The 21991-nt window shown below is 41.8% G+C and overlaps 1 protein-coding gene across 1 annotated transcript; it reads left to right on the top strand.

Annotated features, from left to right (window-relative positions):
* The first annotated feature begins 1871 nt into the window (after positions 1-1871).
* Positions 1872-21502, top strand: mtnr1c (melatonin receptor 1C). Its single transcript, XM_062535599.1, has 2 exons — positions 1872-2092; positions 20449-21502. The coding sequence occupies exons 1-2, from the start codon at positions 1897-1899 to the stop codon at positions 21321-21323; spliced, it is 1071 nt and encodes a 356-aa protein (XP_062391583.1). The 5' UTR covers positions 1872-1896; the 3' UTR covers positions 21324-21502.
* Positions 21503-21991: the final 489 nt, after the last annotated feature.

Here is a 21991-nt window from a genome sequence, read left to right on the forward strand (position 1 = left end):
GTAGCACAAAATACCATGAATTCTCAATTCTCATGATTTTTACTGAATCAACTCACTAAAAATCAGCAAACTTTCTGTTTTTTTGGTATTTGTTTGTTTATTTATTTGTTTGTTTGTTTATTTAGGCTATATCGTGTGCCATGGCATTAGAAAGCTGCAGTTTTTATTAGGCCCATAAAAAAATGCAAAAGTTATTGCACTTTTTACGGATGTTCAAAAATCATGTTTTCACATTGTGATTAATCAAACTGTAAACACATCTAATCAAAACAACCTGACATAAGATTGGTTGTTGTTATATAGCCTACAATTAGAAATTATGAAAATACAGTAAAATGTTTGCAAATCAACCCTTCGAGTAGTTTCATGCAGGCCTCAAAGTAATGCAGGCTTTTATGAACTTACCCTACTCCTATTTCCAGTAACCTCATCAATGTTTCTGGCATGAAATGGGCATAGGCCCCTCAATGTTTCTGCATATTTGCCTTCTGAAGCAAGTCAACAATAGTCAAAACATAACACAAACATGCACAACCTTAGATAAAGTAGGCCTGAGCAGACTGCAAAGGATAAAAAAATAAATCAACAAGACCTATGACATTTCACTGGAAACTCAAACATGTTACAGTTATTCCATATCCATTTAGTATGTGATTGTCTTTTTATTTTCTGTGTCACAAAGTAGATTTATTTCCTGGTGGGACATGATGGATAGCCAGCCTATAGCCTTTTGAAGAAAGCACAGCAGTCCTATTAGGATATTGTGAGGATAGCCTGTGTGTGTGTGTGTGTGTGTGTGTGGATGGATGTGATCAACAACCAGTGAACGTGCACACAATACTCTAAGGTACAATCCAGTGTATCCAATGGATTCTTTACTAGCCCTTTGGGAAGTAAAATTTAATTTGAAATTGTGTGATGTGATGTGTAGCCTAATGTGAAATCAGTTGAATGATCGAAACCCAAGAATTGTATCCTGCTTATGAAATGCAACAATAAATAAATCTTGAAATGAATTTCCCGTAGATGAAAATTCAACAAGTTTCAGTTTTTTAATATAACTGCAGTATGACTACTCAAAATGCTAAAGGTCATTTGGAAGAGCTGCAGACATGCTGAAGGAGTCTTTGCATGACAATTATACTTTTTTGAGCAAGGGCCACAGTTGCCCACTCTGAATGTATTCTCACCTGATTATGTTCGATTTGGGATATTTGTTTAAATGTAGATCAGGCCATGTGGACTGACTGTGAATGTGTGCGTTCCTCAAACGTTAATGTAGGCCTATAGGTCAAAGATGGACCAAGGAGGTTGAATCAGCATTCTCTCCATTACAAGTCAAAATAACCCATCCCTGTCATGTTTCATTGTTGATTTTGGAAATGCACCTCATGGGACGGGAGCCCTGACAGCTTGCTTTCATGCCTGGAACAATCAGGAAAAAAACACCCTACGGACCTTGGCAAGTCAGCCTACAGTAGGCTACGCTGTCTCTATCGTCAGGACTGATGCAGACTAGCCTACAAGTAGTCTTGTGGACCATGACATAGAAGTAAAGGACTTCAAGAGCTAGCTAACGTCACGGCAATTAAGTAATAAGACAGAGGGAAAAAAAGAAAAAAGAAAAAAAACACGTACGTCTCGTGTAGGCTAATGCAATTCAGTAAAGGGAGGACGCGACAGGCAATCGTCGTGGCAACGCAATATGTTGGTTAAGCGCTGGATGCTCTTAAAGCAAACTGTCCCGAAACCATCGTGGATGGGGACATTTGGGAATAACGCGCGTACCAATGGGTTTCCTGAACAGTCAAAGCGAAATTCGAACGTTTAAGGACCCTGCATTCCGGATTTCGAGAGGACAAAAACTTTGATGTTCCACAATAGTGTTAACCAGGAATGGCGCTGAAGGTGAACTTGAGCTGTATCGATTGCTTGTCCCAGAGTGCAAATCAAAGTGTGTCCTCTCATACCACATCTGCCGGAGTCGCGACAACTCTGGCCAGTGTGCTCATCTTTACCATCGTGGTTGACATCGTTGGAAACGTTCTCGTCATCCTGTCTGTGTATAGAAACAAGAAGCTCCGGAACGCAGGTATGGAAGTGGAGATGGATTTCGATGCTTGGTGTAGAACTCCAAAAATCCCATGAAAAGCTGCAACCTTTTTCTTCTAAAGGAATATTGTAGTCCTATCAATAGCTGTTTTATTTCTACGCTTTGCCACAGACACTGAAAGGTAAATAATCTGAAAATTGACCTAACCGGTCACCTACCCGCGTGTAAAGTTTACATTTGTGTTTGCGCAGACAATTTAGTCGAATTTATCCACCTACAAATGTTACATTTAAACCACGATTAGATGAAAAGCTCCTCAAGCCAGCACGGGAATATGTTGTTTGGATGTTTATCCAGCACTAAATCAAAGAGTTCCAGTTAACATCTTGTTCACAAAATCTTTTAAAAACAACCTATTTGTAATTTATGCTTTTTTGATGGGTTGGTATAATATGAATCTGAAGCTGAAATGAATATGTTTTGCATGTAAATAGTAGAAATTGATCATATAAGACAGCCCGCTCAAAGACAAAAAATAGTAGTTCGTTTCCCTACCACTCAACTTGGTTGGCAACGTCAATGACAACTCATTATAGTATTTGGATCAACTGTAAGTCAGAAAACAATATCCTTAAGTCTTTGTAAACTCACTTTCCCCCATCTTATGTGCTTGTTTACCAGTGTTGAAAGGTGATGCCGAAAATACCCTGATGCACCATCACGCCATGTGAGGCTATTTCTAGTGATTTTTTTCAGGTGACACCTGAAATATTTTCCACACAGTGGTACTCAGTTGAGCCATAAACACTAAAGTGTGTAACTTCAGTTTGCCCTGAAGACTGTGGTCTTTATTCCCTCTTGCCAGAATGGGTGAGAACATCTTCAAATAGGCCCACAGCAGCATGCTGATGGGTATTATTTTGCCTTAGAACAGTAATCCCTTTCTCTTCTTGGGATGACTGTACTTTTTACAAGGGCTTTTGATAGACAGATACTCTCGGCGAGCGATCCAGTATTTCCCTCAAGAGCAGTGAGCATGATGTGGTTAGCCATTCTTTCTGTAATGCTATTATAACTCCTTCTTTGTCTATTTTCAACTTTACATCTCTCTCTCTCTCTCTTTTTTTCTCTCTCTCTCACGCACACAATCAGAAGCTCTTTCACACTTAAATGGTTCTTTTGCAAACTTGTGATTCTAAAGTCAGTGTTTTGTATAACTTAACCTGATTTGCCCCCTCTGCAAAATATATTTAAAAAACCAAATTAAATATTAAATGGAGTCAACATGCGTTCATGGTCCGAGCAGTGTCGATAGAGATGAAAGAGGCATAGAGAACAACATGACTTGCAACAGCATTATGTCTTGACTGGTCGATGTGGAGGCTGGATTTGATTGCACTGCCCTTGTGAGTGCATGCATGGTTGATAAGGAGAGAGGAGAGAGGGAAAGGGGAATGGCCACTGACTCCTCATCCAGAAGCTAAATGCATTGCTTCAATCATCACCATCAACCCCACACCCCTCTCCTCTCCTCTCCACCTCCACCATTTCCCTCTTGGCTTATTGAAGGTGCAAGGGGCCACCATTCAATCACAGGCCCCTTCTTGATGATACAGTACAAGCATGCATTATGCATGTGGAAGGGGTTGCCTGTGTGCCTGCAGCCAGCATAACACCATGAGAAATGGTGGCAGAAACATGTGACCTAATCGCTGTGAAGGATTATGTCAGGGTTGCATTTATTTATTTATTTACTTTTGCATGGGTGCTAATGATTTGTTTATAGAGGGCTGGAGAGGGTCTGTTGCGAGTGAAGCGCAAAAGGTTGTAAATGGGATTAGGAAAGCACACAGCTGTTGTCACAGATATGTGAAACTATGAGAGTCACGTAGGTGGGGATGCTGGTCCTTTTAGTTCCAGATCACTCCGACACTCGTTTCCATGAACAACCTTTTATATTTTGTTTTCCATTGAATTCCCTGTTAATAAGATAGATGACTGCAATAAGGAGCCTTGCCTTGGAAATGATGCAGGGGGCCTCGGTACATTACAAAAATGAGTTTCTCAATATTGCTCATCTGTTAGGACCTGCCTGGCTGTCTAGCAACACCGCTGCCCTTGCTTTGAAATACAGTAAATATAAACATTAAAAAGTGCAAGTTATCTGTATCATACAGGACTGACTCTATGGACGAGAGCATTAGATGTGCCTGTGCTGCAGCTGTGCTCTGTAGTGCAGCAGCAGGATTGGCACACTGTAGTGCAGTGTTTCTGACATGCTTATGTGTGATATGCAAAACGAGGCAGGAAACCCCTTGATTGTCATTTTCTGTGATAGTTCCTAATCCTGAACCCAGGAGAGATCACCGTGCCGAAAGTCCCCAGCAGCGTGTTCCGAAAATAGGTCTTTTTGCGAGCGCACCAGCAGACAGCTTTACTAGGTGCCGATGGACACACCGCAGCATGGTACCCGCACAAGCACGGCTCGCGGATAACGCCCGTCCAACGCAAATGGTGTGGTAGTTTAAAAATAACCCTTTGCTCACTGTTGCCAGAGGGCATGTACTGTAAAGGCATTGTGTCATGTATGTGTTACAGTGAAAGACAGTGTTGAAAATATTGGCTTGAGGCTTTTAAAAAGAAACAAATGTTCAGAGGATGCAATCATTAATTGAGTCATTTGGGAGTCATTAGGCTTAATCAGGGAGCTCGTTATGAATAGGTTCACCACAACACCCACGTGTTTTCCATTGTTTTAATGTCTTTAATGGAACACTGAGTGCTTCTAGTTCTTCTTCTCATTTGCAAATAAATGGCCTTTTTGTACAGTTCCATTGGAAGTCTGTGAGGACCAAACACCTGCCAGGAGTTTGTTAATCTCAGGTCTATTATTCAAGTCACAGTATATTGCACATCTTGGCAACAAAATACTTTACAATTATTGGAGATTGAATCAATAAATATCAGCATTTTATTTGATTTATTTAGTACTTTTCTATCTCTGGGGCAGTTTCCTAAAGGTGAGCTAGACATTTGTTTTGCCCTGTTCACATAATAGCCAAATACATCACGGCCCACAATCCAGTCACGATCTATCCTGCTGTTGGTGTTATACAGCGGCTACCGAGACCCTGGCAAAGGGCAGGACAAACTTCTGAAATGTTCACCAGGAAAATTACCTAAAAGCAAGAGGGCCCATTATTCGACACAAGCCAAAAATGCCGCAAATGGGCTTCAGTGTGCTCCGCTTAGTCAGGCCCCTGCTGGAGATCAGCAGCCTGCTGAGAGGAGGCGCTGCCCTGGCCCTGGTCAGCCCTCTCATCCGAGTGCTGGATAATGCAGTGGGCTGTAAGTGCCCTCTTAATCATTGGGTACGGTCACTCTTAGGAGATTGTAGTCCCTCATGGAGGTGTGTGCTCTTCTAGTTCTCCTGTCAAGCCTTTTTTTGCTTTCTCTTTCTCTCTCTCTCTCTCTCTCTCTCTCTCTCTCTCTCTCTCTCTTTCTCTCGTTCTCTTGGTCTCTCTTCTCCTTTACAGTATCTCTCTCTCTTTCTGCACTCCCATGACTATTTTATATTATATTCTTTCCATTCTAGTCTCTTAACAAACATTCACATTTCCTGTTTCGCGTTGTCTGGTTTCACCAGACTCCCTAGTCACTACTTCAATTCACTTCATGAAGAGAGTCTGAGTACTCACCATTTGGAAATGTTTCCAACCCTAGCATAATGGGTTTAGACTCTGCGTTTGTTTTGAAATCATAAGTCCATCCTAACCAATCACATTGATCAGGGATTCCTAATAGACCTCTGAAGTTCACCTACAAAAAAGACACAAAGAGGCCACCTTTGCCCATATAAGGAAATCCAGGTGTTATTTGAAGCTAACTATATGGCAAGTTGCACTGCAAGTTAGGTCTGGGGTAGCAAAATTCTAAGTTTGCTGCCTTAATGTAAGATCACGAGATCCACCTGAAGGCAAAGGACAAAAGTGTGTTGAGCAAAACGTCTGCATTTCATACTTCTTCATACCTCTTCTTCTACATCAATACTTTTGTACCATTTACTGTCTAGTGTTTTGTCAGTTTTGATTTCTGACGTCACCCCCTCTCATTGCTGATGGCTGAGGGAAATGTAAACATAGAGACTAGGCTATGCCAGGCAACGTTTAACCACCAGCTGATCCGGTTTTTAAGTATCTCAAGTTTTTTCCAAGCCAGAGACTGAAACATTCGTAATTCACTCTGCAGCAAACAACATTAGATGTTGGTCTTTGGAAATACCCCAGGAACAGTTTGAGACCATTGTTTGCCAGTTACAATACTATGAAAAGAATGTTGCTTTATTTCAGTCTGAGTTTTGTGTGTGTCATTCTGTACTGGACACAGTGACTTTTTGCTCTTTTCTGTCGTGTTAGAGATCAATTTCAGTCTAACGTGTCACTGGTTTGACTGACATTTTTCAGATATTTGATTTTGGTGTTTGTCAATCATTGCAGTGAATAATATTCTCATTCCATCTCTTCTGATATAAGGCCACTATATTTTAGGTTCAGGGTAAGAATGAAGAATAATTTTGAAAGGCCTAATGAGTTCTGTTTCAGCACCAGTTTGCCCCAGATAGAGGTTCTTAATAAAGGCATCTGAAACCCAGATCACTGTATTATGGAAAGTGATGTTCTTATTCAGGTCCTATACGGTAGGGTGCTGAGGAAGTCTCCTTGGAAGACTATCCATCTTATGTCAAACGCAGTGTGTCAGTGTCCTGAAAAAGCTTTGTTCATTCGTCATGACTTGACATTCAATGACCTTATTATGCTGACCCATTAAGATATTAGATTATTTATTTGTCAAATTTCCACAGCCTATCAGTGGGCAAATGCAAGGGGTCATTATCTCAAAACCTTTCAACATACAAATACAGGAATGAACCTATTTGTCACTTCGCTTGAAAAAACAGTTGACAAATGTTTTTTTTTTTGTAATCTAATGTAATTTTTGAATGAAAAATGTATTTATCCCTACGTTCCATAATTTAATGAAGGGTCATAAAATAACGTGTACTGTATGCACTAATTTGGCAAAATATGTCAACAATGTGTGTCATGGTGATGCTATTTCAGCACTGTTATCTCTAGGTCAAAGTCTGTTTCAATTGTCCATCACAACCAATCAACAGTTGGTCAGTTGACATGTTAACACTGAGAAGGACAAATAGTCCCAGATTTAAGATTGGGGTTAGGGCCAGTCTATGATTTTTTTTATGATTATTGTTCAATGATAGTAATTGCAGTTGATGGGTGTTTAAGAGTTAGGTTTCACTGACAATTTGGTGGAAAATCACTTGGTTGTTTGCTCATAAAAGTCTTCTTTTAATACCCTGTGGGTGGGTTGGGTGTGATAACCCCGTGAAAGTTATGGGTCAGAGCCGTTTAACACCAAGGGAACACAGATACATTTAAAGGAACCTCTAAACAAAGGTGCATGATTGTGTCCGTGCCAGATTGGGGTCAGCCGGGTAAACCCAGTGGTGAGCTAAGCTGCTGGGGCCGTTCAGTCTGACAGCAGTTCATAACTCTCCTGGGTCTCGGGATGGTTCCAAGTTCAGCGTTTGGCTGCATGGCTCTGCGCAATAGCTGACATAAACGGGCAAAAATCGCCAAGACTTCAGGTCTCCAACTCCTTGACTTTGGGGAAGGTCCAGCGGCCGATATAAGTGACAAGCACCTCCAGCAGTCGTGTCGTGCCGGGCTGCGCTGGGGGAGAGAGAGAGAGCGGCTTTAGCGCTCGCGGGCAGGCAGGCAGCACTTGGCCGTGGCTACTCAGCTATGCATCCAGGGGATAATGCTGAAGCTCCAGTTTCCGCTAGTGCCGCAGGACTAGAGGGAAGACTGGAGAGCGTGATAAGGACAAACTCATGAAATAAAGAAGACCTTTGTGAAATAAAGCTGCAGTCACAGAAAAGAAGGGGGGGAAAAGGCAGTTTGGACAGCTTTGTCTTCAGCTATTTTAAGGCACAGGGTTAGCGTCTTCTCTTCTTGACACTTGTCGTCTGGTGGTCCTGGCTCACTTTTTTGCTCTCTTGACTTCTCTAGAAGTCTCTTGTCCAATGAAAGTTTAAAGGTTCAGTGAGGCAGCTGTCTCCCTCTCTAATGTGGTATCAGAAAGTCACTGAATAAATTGTCATGCCTCTCAGACAAAGCAAATGGAAGTTCTTTTTGCACTCATAAGTATTCAAACATTATACAGTGTCTTTAAAAAGTATTCAGCCCCCTTGGATATTTCCCCTTGAACAGCTTGAATGAATGGAATCTTGATATTTATAATAATTTACAAACACCCCCTCTTTACTAGTGAAAGCATATTTCTACAGAGTGATGTTAATTAATTGAAAATATTTAATGCAAAATAAGTGATTGCATAAATATTCACCCTCTTTGAGTCAGCATTGAGTAGATGCATATTTGGGTGCAATTAAAGCATGGATTCTGCGGATACTGCAATTTTACTTTTATTTTTCTTTGCAAAACTGCTGCCCTGCCAGTTTGGAAGGGTGTAAACAGCCCTTTTTAAGTCCAGCCAGGATTGAGGTCTGATTCGGTCTCTCCTGAAACATCCATATGCTGAATTAATTTTACTTTTACCTTCAGGGCCCGCTGGTGAGTATCCTCACAGCGTGCTACCACACCATGCTTCAAATTATGGATGATGTGCCAAAAATAGCATAATCTGATGGTCAAAAAGCTCAGTTTTGGTTTCATCAATGCACTCTCTTCCATTTGGCCTCAGAGTCTCCCAAGTGATTTTGGGTGAACTTTAATCGAGATTTAATAAGACCTTTGCCACTCACCCATAGAGCTTTGACTGGTGAAGAACTCGAGCAAAAGTTGATGCAAACGTTGCTGTATGCATAGTCCCATCTCAGCTGCTGAAGCTTGTAACTTCTTCAGAGTTGTCCAAGGTGCCGTGGTGGCCTCCCCCAATACTCTTCTCAAACAGTCACAACAGCCTGCTCAAGGCAGATTTGCACATTTGCTATATTCCACATTCCTTAATGAAGGATTTCACTGAAGTCTGGGCCTGGGGGATGTTCTGTAGCTTGCTTTTAATAAATAAATATCATCATTTACTGTATGCTTATAACCTTTTCCTTGATTTTGTTTGGAGTGTTATTTTGTCTGGGTCAGAATGCAGGAATACTGATTGACCAGTGATCAGATGCTGGTGTCTATATTACTATACACATTCACTGCACGCAGGTTATTTCACTAATTGTGAGACTATTAACTATTGGCTGGGTGACTGTTGATTTTGCCCACTTACTTTAAGGGGGTGAGGGGGGAGGGTGAATATATGCAATTGATTATTTTGCATGGTATGTTTTTAATTAATTGATATTTCTCTGTAGAAAACACTTAACTTTGACATTAAAGAGGAGGATTTTGTAAATTAGTGTAAAAAAAAGGCCAAATTGAATCCATCCAAAGATTCCATTTTCTAAAGCAATAAAAGTGGAAATATCCTAGAGAGGAGGGATGAATACTTTTTTATAGACACTGTATGTAGAAGAATATGAATTGCCTGGTGGAGAACTGTTTTTACAGTCCACAGTATTTATATTGACTGTGTTAAATAGAAGAGATGCCTCAAATGAAAAACCAGCATGGACAATATGATGGCAACAATGAGGGCAGGAGGAACAGACTTGAAGGTCGGAGACTAGAGTGCTGGGAAATGTACGGTAGTCATGGCCACTTACAGGTCATTGGTCCAGGTGGTGCATTGGTATCTGCAAAGACTCTAAGTCACCATTGAAATTAATTCAAACTGTCTTCTGTTAAATTTTTTATATACTCTCTCTTACAGCATATGTTGGATAGTTGGATGCTGTGCTGTGTAATGGCCGTAGGGGATAAAGAGAGATGCTATATTCCATTAGCTGCCCCTTGTTATCATACAGTTAAGGTCACACTCAGAATAACAGAATAGCCAGGAGCTCTCATTAAGTTTTTTTATTTTTACTTTTCTTAAGTACCTCAAAGCTGACCTTTTCACTTCTGGTTTTAATTAGTGTTTTATATCTTTTGCTTCGGCGTCAAACAACATTTGCAGTTCAAACAAGGCAAGGTAATTGCCTCAGAGTGTCTGCATGCATTGAACGTAATTGTTCAAACAATCCCCTACCGTTTTATCTGTGATAGAGACCTCCCATGTTATTAAAATGATTAGCATCCTTTCTAATCATCCCTAAACCTGGATGTTTTCAAAGGACTTGGAGGTTTATTTTGACTGATGTGAGCATGTTGAGGTATGTGTGTGTGTGTGTGTGTGTGTGTGTGTCTGGGGGGGGGGGGGGGGGGGGTTGAAAAGTTTTGTGATAGCCCACAGTGGAGCACTTGGAGCAATTCTGTACATGTGGATGCTTTTGTCCAATGGATTTGATTATCTCTCAGTCAAATGTGAAAACAGTGGTCTGCCCTAGATCAATGTGGTGCAGTGTCAAGATGAATCTCGTTTGAGAGGGACCTTACATTTCCCTTGTGTCAGGTCGTGTGTGTGTGTGTGTGTGTGTGTGTGTGTGTGTGTGTGTGTGTGTGTGTGTGTGTGTGTGTGTTCGTTCCCCTCTGTGTGTGTGTGTGTGTGTGTGTGTTTTCCAAGAGCACTGTTTTCTTTCCAGCTTGGACCTGAGTGGTCTCTGTCAAAGCTCATCTCTGGAGGACGCAGTCAAAGATGGCCGCCTGAACACAGGAGGGCCAGAGCTGGCTGGGTGAGCTTGATTGTTTGCCATGCTTTTAGAGAACACGAGAACGGAGCCCACGCCTTATATGGACATTTTTGACACTTGCTGTCTTTGTGAGTGTGAGTTAGTGATGAGTGAGTGAGTGAGAGAGTGGTTGAGTGAGAGTGTGCATGTATGTGTGCACCTGTAAGACTTTGATGCCATTTGAGCTGCATGCGTGTGAGTCTGAAGGCGGTGCTGTATTTGCCACTCAAAGGCCCCACACATTAAAAATGATTTCCAGCTGTCCTGCTTGTGCTGACCTGATAGGGAGAGCGGGCCCATAATAACACGCCTCATTTGAACGCCAGAGACGTTACAGGAGGCAATGCCCGGAAGCTCCGTGATGGTTAATGAGTGTTTAATGAGCGAAATGCCCAGGCAGCCATTGTTCAGCACACAGCCCACCATCAGCACACCTTCCGCTGATTAACGGGACGTTTTAAGCAGTTTTAAGTAGAGTATCTCAAGCCTGGTGGAGACATTGCTGATGCCTGTTTTTCTCTCCGTGTGAAACATCACCCTGTTGAAAGACATCCATGACACCCATGAGCTTACTGCAAGGAAAAACACAAGAATGACTGAATGTGCTATATACTTTCCTCTTCGGCTGCCTAATGTGTGCCCAATGGCTCACATTAGACTGGTTGGAGATGGATGGTGGAAAACATGAAAACAGAAATTAGCGGGTTTTTAGTGAGCAGACAATCTCTCAACCAAAAGAAAGTAGTCCCCTGTTGGAGGAATAGATGGGCACTCCCCAATTTGATGTGTTCTTCTTAATGCAGTGCGGTCTGCCCTCACGCCGCAGTGTTTCTATGCTAGCTAACCCTCTAAGTGCATGTGGAACCCACTTAAAGTTCCATTAAACCAATTTGCAGGCAGGACAGACAAACAACAAAATTGAATTTAAGCACTTACTCTTATTGTCATTTAAACTTAAAAGGTTGTATTTACATTTACAATATGTCATCTGGCAGACATTGTTGTGTGTGATAGGTTACAGCACAGTGACAGCGTTCGGACGGACTGTAACTTTGTGTGTCTGAGTCTTTGCCCCTCGTGTCTCTTCCGTTTCTCTCTCATATCCAACTCGGCCGTTTTCGCCTCCATCAGAGTCCATCCGATGAGTTAACAGGCTCTCTATTACTCAATCAGCTCATTACGTAGAATCACACGCAAAACTGAAATAGAATTCTCTGACGTAGTTTTAGACACTCAAAATATACAGCTCTCATTCAGAACTCAGCAGGTTTTGGGAAGCAGCACTTGCAGAGGATGACCTGGGACTGTGAGTGGGCGAGTTATTGTTTTGATGTTGTTTTTTTATTTCGCTCCGAAAAAACAAAACAAAACCCGTTGACCTTTTCTCACTATTTTGTCTGACCTCTGAAAGTGAGAGTGTGTTGCATACTGTATGTGCTTCCTATGGGATGGCATGCTGCATGAGTCATGGAATAGAGGGGAGGTGAGAGAAATGATGTGGCCCTGGCTTGCTTTTCACTCCGAGCGCAGTTTACGCATCCACTCTGTTGAAACACATTGCAGAGTGTGAGTGTGTGTGTGTGTGTGTGTGTGTGTATGTGGGGGTGTGCGTGTGGGGGTGTGCGTGTGTGTGTGTGTGTGTGCGTGTGTGTGTTTGTGTGTGTATGTGTATGACAAACAAAAAGAGGGAGAGAAAAAAAACAGGGCAATAGATGCATAGAGGATTCAGTTAAACGAGTTAAACCGAGTTAGAGATTCTGAGTGCAGCTTTTTTGGTCTTGATGGAGCTCAGACAGTTAGGGTGGGACATACAGCATTACAGTTTGGTCTTTATATTATATTTCGTTAGTCATATTTCTAAATGATTACAGTGAATTACGTACAGTATACAATGCAAGGTAATAAATACACTTTTCCCATTCATTTCCTTCATTGATTTCAGAAAATAAATGTCTTTTGTCAATTACTGCCAAATGTCCTTTTATCGTGCATGTGGAACATTATGAGAACAAAGTTTCGTACATTCCTGACCACCTTCCTTTGCTTATTAGCTCAATCCATCATCAGGCAGATCATTTGGAAGTTAGCAGAGGTGGTCTTTCCCTGTAGGCTATACCAGTGCCATTGTTTAGTCTGCCATTGTTTGTACTTTGTGGTGTTTATATCACTGTTTGTGGCTCATGCTAATGCGTTTGTGTGCCGCCGCTTGAGCTTGTATCTCATGAGGAGAGAAGAAAGGAACACCCAGTGCGAAGCAGTGATAGGGCTGAGAGCGCTCGCCTCGTTATACCTATCAGTTATTGTGTGACACTGAAGTGTGCGAAATTCACTGGTGTGTGTGTCTGTATGTGTGTGTGTGTGTCAGAGAGAGAGAGAGAGTGTATGTGTGTGTGTGTCTCTCTCTCTTTCTGTGTGTGTGCGCACACACAGATCATGTCTGTGTCTGTCAAATGTGAGTCCGTAGATTTGAGTTTGCAAATGAACAAACACTTAAACTTCATATTGTCACACATTTTGGAAAGGTACATTTTGGAAGAGTTTATTTGATAGCTCTTACTAAAATGCGATCAAAAAAACTGAATGTCAGCACATTCTGTATCGTTCACGTGTGACTCATACGGTCGACTTATATTGGACAGTGACACTACTGAGGAAGATGCATCGTAGTTAGCAACTCTGCTTTTGGGGGTTGGAGGCCATTTATTTGTCATGACATACAGACAATTTTAAAGTTATTGTTATACTTATTTTTTTTTGATTAGCATTAAGAGGCTCCTGGATAGCAATAAAGATACATCAGTAAAGACTTGATAATGCTGCACCACTCTCATTGTGGATTACAGAGTACATTCACTTGAGACACTTTTGATGTTCCCACCTGGATTTCTTAAGATGGATGACTGGACCGTTCTTGGAAATTCAATGCAGGCACATGTCAGCAAGATTTTACACAGTGTCCCAATGTGGTAGTTAAAAGGAGTAAACTGCACTTTCCGTTTGGCGACAGTGTCGTTGGGGCTATTCTGGCTCTCTTGGATAATTGAATCATTCGTTGATGCTTCTCATAATGGAAGATATTTGCAAACATGATTCCTGTTTAATTACCAGCCAAATACCCAAACAGTTAAACAAATTAATACTGGCCCAAAATATCGGTCAAATATGGGTGATGGGCCACCCAGGGGCATTAGATATAGATATCAGTTTCACTGGCCACTCTTTATTGTCCTTTGCCCCTGGTTCTTTTCTGGTTCCCATTACTGAATTGACTCCTTTGTGCACTTGAAGCACTGACACTCTTTCTCTTTCCCCCTCTTTTTATCTTTTATCTTCCGCCCTTCACAAACCCTCTCTCTCCCCCTCCCCTCTCTCTCTCTCTCTCTCTCTCTCTCTCTCTCTCAGTATATTTTTATGTAATTGTGTCCTTATTGAGAACAGAGCTTATTCTAATCAGCACAACAGGTACAATTACATCCACTTGTGACGGGCCATATTTTTCAGACCAATGCTCTGTAGGAGACCATGAGAACTGGATGAGGATCATGATTCACAGGAGATTCAAAAAAGAAGAAAAAAACGCATTAATCACTGTATTTGATACTTTTAGCTTGTTCTGCCTTCAAATCAGGGAGGAGGATTAATTCTGAAAGCATCTCCACTGGGAGTGTAAGACTGTCGGTGTGAGTAATAGCTGATATGTGGTTTGGGGGGATTTAAATGAGCGATTGGTTAAGGTTTTTGGCTGACCCAAAATGTGGTTAAAACATTTCCTCTAAACTCTACTTGAGCCTGTAACCTCTATGATCATTTCCAATAGGGTTAGGCCTGTTGTATGTGGGATTCAGAATGATACAATATAAATATATAAATATAAATATATCAAATACAATGAACAGGAAATTCATTGCACAATAGTTATTTCTTAGACTTAATGTAATTTATTAAAGGAAGATCAAATCATGTTGTTATTTCTCCTGATCGTAGTTTTGTAATATGTCGTGAGACACCATGGTTTGAGGATGAACATGTGTGGACTATACTTAAAGTAATTGAGCTAATTGGTCTGGACACTGTATATTAGTCTTGTAGAAGTAAACAACATTTGCTTGCAGTCCTTACCAGTAGCCTATTGTCATCTCAGCTGTGAGTGAAAGCTGTTCTCTCACTCTCCCACTCTTTCTCTCTCCCACTCTCTCTCTCTCTCTCTCTCTGATGTTCTGTGCCCAGGGGTTAGAGGTCTAGACAGGAAGGTTTCTGGGAATTTATGTCTGAAGTTGAATCAGAACAACTGTGCCTTTCTACTGTATAATGCCATCAGTGTAGATTTGTGGGGTCCAGCAGCCTTAGCCAGGGTCCAGCAGTACTCCCAGGCTGCACGGGACAGGTCAGCGCGCCCATAATTTATCAGCCCATAAATTCTCATTTGTGCCACGCCGCTACCGCAAGGACTGGCGTGGAGAGGGAGAGCCACTCACAGGCAATTGGAGAGTGCTAATAGAGAGTGGAGATAGCATTTCCATTTCTATTGTGTGTCCTTCATGCACAGGCTTGTGGAAGACAGAAGTTCTCTCTGTTTGGCTTTATGATAACACCATCCACCCCCCCCCCCCCCCAAACCCGGTTTCACTCTTCTACAAATATTAGCTTGCATTCTTTCCTCTGGGCAGTACAACAGCTACAGTATGTTTGTGTTCGAGACTCACACAGATGACATACCATAGATGACAAGGATATATCAAACTCCATTGTTGCTATGTATGGAATGCACATAAGATGCAATAAGAGCAAGTGTTTTTGCTTTTATTTTTTATTTCATGTTCATGTACTTTTGAAAAGGTTTTTTTTGTTAGGGTAAAAGGGTTACATCCATGCACTGTCCCATATCAGAACAAGAGACACCAAGTGGGTGAAACTTTAGACCAATTTCTGTGAAAGAGGTTTTGGTAACATTTATCTATAAGAGTGTCATGACATTTTCACAAACACATGAACCCTAACTCTAACCCTAACCCTAACTTGTCATGACAAAAATCGAATGAAGACAGAAGCGTTAAGCCATAAACTTTTATGACTTGTTTAAGACACGTCCATGACAGTGTCATGTCACTCTTAGACACCTTCAACTTAAGTGTAAATACTGTCACACTTTATCATCTTTGCCCCCCATAAACTATCACGTAATCAGCAGTTGTGGAAGAGTGTGATGAAGCTAAACGGTTTGACAGTTTAATTGTAGTTGAGCGTGCACTAAAAGCAGGCTGAACATTTACTTCAGGGCTACTGATAGTTTGCTCTTCATCCATAATGAGTTATGAAGTAACAGCTTATATGATGGAGAGAGTAACTGCAGCAGTTTGAAGAATACATCAGCATCTGATCAAGTTACTCAACAGAATGTAGCATATATGAACATGGTGTAATAACGGTCCCATTTTGTATTTATGACATTTATGTGTTTGTGGAAAGATAAAAAAAAAAATATTATATGAAATTATGTTTCCATCAATGTGTCCATGTGTGCCGTTTTCACTCCATTTTGTGTTTGTTTCTGACATTCGTAGTCTTATAACACTCCTCTGATGCCGTTTTCATTAGAATTTCCCCTCATGTGTTTTTAATAAACACAATTTTGATTTCTTGAGTTCATGGATTGCTGGAGTGTTGTTGTGTTTTTTTTTTCTGGTTCTCAAAACATTTTTCTATGAAGGATCTTAATTCTCCCTGCATGTGTGTTTTCACCGGTGGATTACAGGGCTCTAGAACTACAACAGCAAGAAAACCCTGGAGAATCTCCTAATATGGTTATATCGACTTTGATTATTTAAGCATCATTTAAATGAGTTTGATCTGTAATATCCAGTGTATTCGCCGGTTTTTCTGTGAAGAAGGCAATCTTTTAATCCCGGCAGGACTGTTTCAAAGACAAACAACAGCATAAAAATTCTTTACACACCATCACAAAGCCCTTCTCATTACGGTGACTTAAGAAACTTAATCTTTGTGTTCCAGACCAAATTTCAGAGTGCTACTCCCCTAAGCCTACTAGCGTAGTTTTACCAAACTAGGCCAGTAATTTTAGAAGTTTCAGTGTTGGATTTCCAAAACATTTAGTTTGGACGCTTCATTGTTTTGTCCACTGTTTAGAAAGTCCACTGTTTAGAAAGTTGATGATCATGAGAGTTTACAGGTGCTGGCTTGAAACATATTTTTTTCGTTGCAAACCCCATTTCCTATTTGGGAGCATTTTTAGATCGTTTTTGACAGCTGTGGTGAACCAGACCAGTGGTGAAAGGTCTTCCTGGAAGCAGATTGATAAAGAATTTCATGCCCCCCATCAGCAAAATGTTTGAAGATGCACTGCACTGGAATAGGAGATGCAGGCATCTAAGGATTTATAGGTTATGAGTAGCGCAAAGCCAAGTAAGTTCATATACTGTATCTGTGTGGTGAGACTTGTTTTTGGGGTATGACGGTGACTCAGTCATGTGGAGAAGGCACAGCTGCATCAGTTGTATGGTCATATTCCCGTGCCTTAGAGCATTTCTGTACTGTTTGAGATAGAGGGGCATCACTGATTTAGCAGTGGGACCACAAGGCATGACCACAGAGACCCCTTTCAAAAAGTTGGACAGTCAGCTGCACACTCCTCGAGGGATGTCCACTCTGAACATCAGCAGAAGATGGTTTAGGACAGAGACAAGGCATTAAACATCCTAGCCACCAGAACCACAACATTTTTTTCTGTGGTGAGTCTTTCCAGCCAGCAGCTACACTGGTTCCTGTAATGTCTAATGTCATACACATGATTGTAGCATTACTGTCTAAATGAATATGTAGATGTTGGAGATGTGAATGTTATGTTGAGCTGGCCAGCTCCAACATCTACATTCCATAGGATGACAGAATCTTAATGGAAATGCAACATAACTTAGTGGATAGTCCTGGAGGGTGCCAGCACTTTGAGATCTTTTATCAAATGTCCACCACAAATAACAAAATGGCACCAAACTCCCCACATTGTGATTTATAATAACTCACTGAGTAGAATCAGTGAATAAAGCTACATTTTTCACAATAGCATTTCTATATGTGACATAAATCTTTGAAGAAAATAGTTAAGAACGGGAGACAGTGACAAATGTCTGATGTCTACGCGCAGGTTTGTTTGCATCTCACTGTTCGGACCACGTACCTCCAGAGACTGAGGTCAAAATTAAACTTGGTAGCTGCATCTTTATTTGACCTGGAAAAAAATCCTCACTCAACAAAAGACATATTGTTCCCGAGCCAGCACAGTTATTATCATCAATTTAAAATGAGAAACCAGCGTTGTCCTAAGAAAGGTGAACTTTTCCATTACCGTCATTCTTTATCATCAGTCATCATTGCATCATTGCATACAAGGGAATCTGTCTTATTCACAATCGCTTGATTGTTGTTCTGAATAGGCAATAAAAAGTGTACTTAATCCATAATTTCTTCCATTGGTCATATGATGGCTGGAAGAGTTTTCTTTGTGCAAATTCTTAGGGGAAACGGGGTCAGTTTTACAGTGATCTCAGTGTTGAATGAAATTTCATGCTATTTTGATTGTAGTATGAAGTTTGTTTGGGTTTGAGCTATTCCTGTGTGGACAAGGCAGCCAGAAGGACTTCAATAACTTCATTAAATTATTTTCTTTGTACTGTGGTTTTCTTTGTTTTTTTTCCTGTTAAGATGCCTGTGATGTTAAGTTTAAATGTGTACAATCCAATTGTAGCATAATCCAGACAATTTGGTTTAAGCTGTTATTGATTAAGTCAGCCTGATATGATAACCTAACCTGACGCACGCACGCACACAAGCATGCACATACACACACACACACACACACAAAATCTTTTCTCAATCAGCAGGAGAACTCAGAGGTCAAAGTGATACAGTACATCACAAACATTCTGCATTCTGTCTACATGTCCTCTGCAGCAGTGGGCCTTTGCAGGAAGCTTCACTGCTCAACTCACTCTCAATCATCTCTTGTGTAATGATGTCAAGGTCTTGGAGCTCATAGTGCACTTGGTCACCGTGAGACGAGCTGGCATCGCTCATTGTTACAAGTCAACACTCTTTTACTGTCTGAGAGCCCATATGCAGGCGACGGAGCCTGGACAACGGTGCATTTGTCAAGCTCATATTAAACTCAGACCCCAGGTCTCTGTGGTTTGGAAGGGACCCACGAGGCTAATATTCGGGTAGCTCTGCAAATGTATTATCTCTGTAGACCTTTGAAATATTACTGGGATGTGTTAGTCATCTTTCTGATCAGGCCAGATAATGTCATTTGCTTTCAAAAATGATTGCCTTTAAGATAAATGTGTTTACTATCGAACAATCTTCTTCCTGAAAGCACAAGATATGCGCTGCGATACACAGTGCATTGCTCCATAACTACATTTCTTAACCAAGTCTATGGGGATATCTCTGGTTTTCTATGCAATCCTTGCTCTGGAAATGCAAACAGATCAGTTGAGATACAGTTCTAAAATGAACATCTGACACTGCCCTAGGTTATGTCAGCAATGGAGCCTTACAGGAGAGATAAAACATATTGTACCTCTTTGCTTGTGACTGGAAATGTCGTGGTATAAATGAAGCCATGGGTTTCTATGAACTACTATATGTTACTGTACAGCTGTTTTCTCCTCTTCCTTTTTTTAATGTTTTGATTGTATCAAAGATTTGCATAATTCTAAAACAAACAAGCCAAAAACACACAGAGTGAATACTATAAACATTCAAAACTGTAGCCATGAACACAACCTTTTGTGACTCAATTTGGGGGTTCAGCTTGGCTCTGGATGTGATGGTGCTTCTAAACTAATCTCCCACCTAATCTCCTCCCTAAACTGCTCTCGGGGTATGGCACCATTGTCTATTTGCAAGCATTGCCGCAGTGACACTGTATCAACTGCGGCAGTCAAGAATTCTGCAATACGGCTTCAGTTAACAGTCATAGTGCCATTATGAGGGGAAATATAAATATTACCCTGTAAATGGAATCCCATTAAAAAAATATTATTTTTATTACCCACATCCTGTTGTGCTTGAAATGTCATGCTAGAGATTCCAACACCTTCATGAAGACACAGATACTTAAGGTGTTTACAACTACATGCTGGTGCTGTAGTGAAGGAGTCCTATTTTTGCCCTCTTGGGGATAGTGATCTTCATTTGGTCTCTGAAGGGGTTTTTTTTCTCCCCCAAACGTCAGCATTAAGAACGTCAGCATTAAGCTGCTTTGAAACTGTCTCTACCAAGATGGAACCTTGAAGGGATCTCATCAGATATAATAGCCTGTAGCACACTGCCATGGATGGAGTGACAAGTCTAAGGGGTCGCTTTTCTTTCCCTGCTTCAACACAAATTTTCACTGACACAAAAATATTCCCAGAGAGTTCCACTTCTGCAGTTCATAACTTAGTTTTAATAAGGTGTCATTCTTGTATATTTCTATACAGAAATAGAACAATTTATTTACAATAGCTGGCCATCACCGAAGTAGTTGTGTTGATATTAGAAATACTGCAGTGTTTTGAAATGTCTAATGGTCGAGCTTGTTTTTAGTCTGCTTGGTCTGTCTCCCCCTCTGGTATAGGCAACATCTTTGTGGTGAGCCTGTCGGTGGCTGACCTGGTGGTGGCGCTGTACCCCTACCCCCTGGCACTGCTGGCCATCTTCCACAATGGCTGGACCATGGGCTCGCTGCACTGCCAGCTGAGCGGCTTCGTCATGGGCCTGAGCGTCATCGGCTCCGTCTTCAACATCACGGCCATCGCGCTCAACCGCTACTGCTACATCTGCCACGGCCTGCACTACGACCACCTCTACACCACGCGCAACACCTGCCTGTACCTGCTGCTCACCTGGGTGCTCACCTGCCTGGCCACCGTGCCCAACTTCCTGGTGGGCTCGCTGAGCTACGACCCGCGCATCTACTCCTGCACCTTCACGCAGACGGCCAGCTCCTCGTACACCATCTGCGTGGTGGTGGTGCACTTCCTGGTGCCGCTGGCCGTGGTCTCCTTCTGCTACCTGCGCATCTGGATGCTGGTCATCCGGGTCAAGAGCCGCGTCCAGCCGCCGGACTCGCGCCGGGGCCAGCGGGGCCGCGCCGGCGACATGCGCAACTTCCTCACCATGTTCGTGGTCTTCGTGCTGTTCGCCGTCTGCTGGGCGCCGCTGAACCTCATCGGCCTGGCCGTGGCCATCGACCCCGAGCGGGTGGCGCCCAGGGTGCCCGAGTGGCTGTTCATCAGCAGCTACTTCATGGCGTACTTCAACAGCTGCCTGAACGCGGTGGTGTACGGCCTGCTGAACCAGAACTTCCGCCGCGAGTACAAGCAGATCCTCATGGCGCTGTGCGCCCCGCGCACGCTCTTCATGGACAGCTCAAAGTGCGCCACGGACGGATTCAAGAGCAAGCAGTCACCAGCGGCGACCAACAACCACTTAGTGGAGGCCCAACTGTGATTGGTTAGGGGTCAGGGGGTTACCACTGGTAGGGGCTATGGTATAGAAATAATATATAATTTTTTATAATGTTGTCACTGGTTGTATCATTGTAGAACATTAGTGCAGTGTTTGAAGTTTGAGTGTGTGTGTGTGTGTGTGTGTGTGTGTGTGTGTGTGTGTGTGTATGTGTCTGTGTGTGTCTGTGTCCTTGTTCTGACAAACCAACCAACTTATCATGCACTCACGCACACACGCACACACACACACACACACACACACACACACACACACACACACACGATTAAATATGTAGCATAGATGTTTATCTGACATATATAGGTTTGAAAATATGTATGACTTTTGGGGCATATTTGTATGCTTATGTATTGTTAAGAAAATGTTTTACTTGGATGTAATGGTGCTTGACAACAAATTGTCAGATAAAAAATTATCACTTTTTTTCTCCATCCTTGTGGCATGTTACTTGTCAATGGTTCTCATAAACCTTCAAGCAAATACAGAGACAATAATAAGGCCATCATCATCAAGGTAAAAATTGTATTTGTTTCCACTCTCCTTCCTCCTCTTCATCATCATTATCATCCATATAACAGCTAATAATATTCTATCCGTCTCGGAAGCTGCAAGGTCACTTCAAACATCATCTCGTTCACGCGCTGGTTTCA

This window comes from Sardina pilchardus, chromosome 5 (genome assembly GCF_963854185.1).
Source record: "Sardina pilchardus chromosome 5, fSarPil1.1, whole genome shotgun sequence".
Classification (NCBI taxonomy): domain Eukaryota; kingdom Metazoa; phylum Chordata; class Actinopteri; order Clupeiformes; family Clupeidae; genus Sardina; species Sardina pilchardus.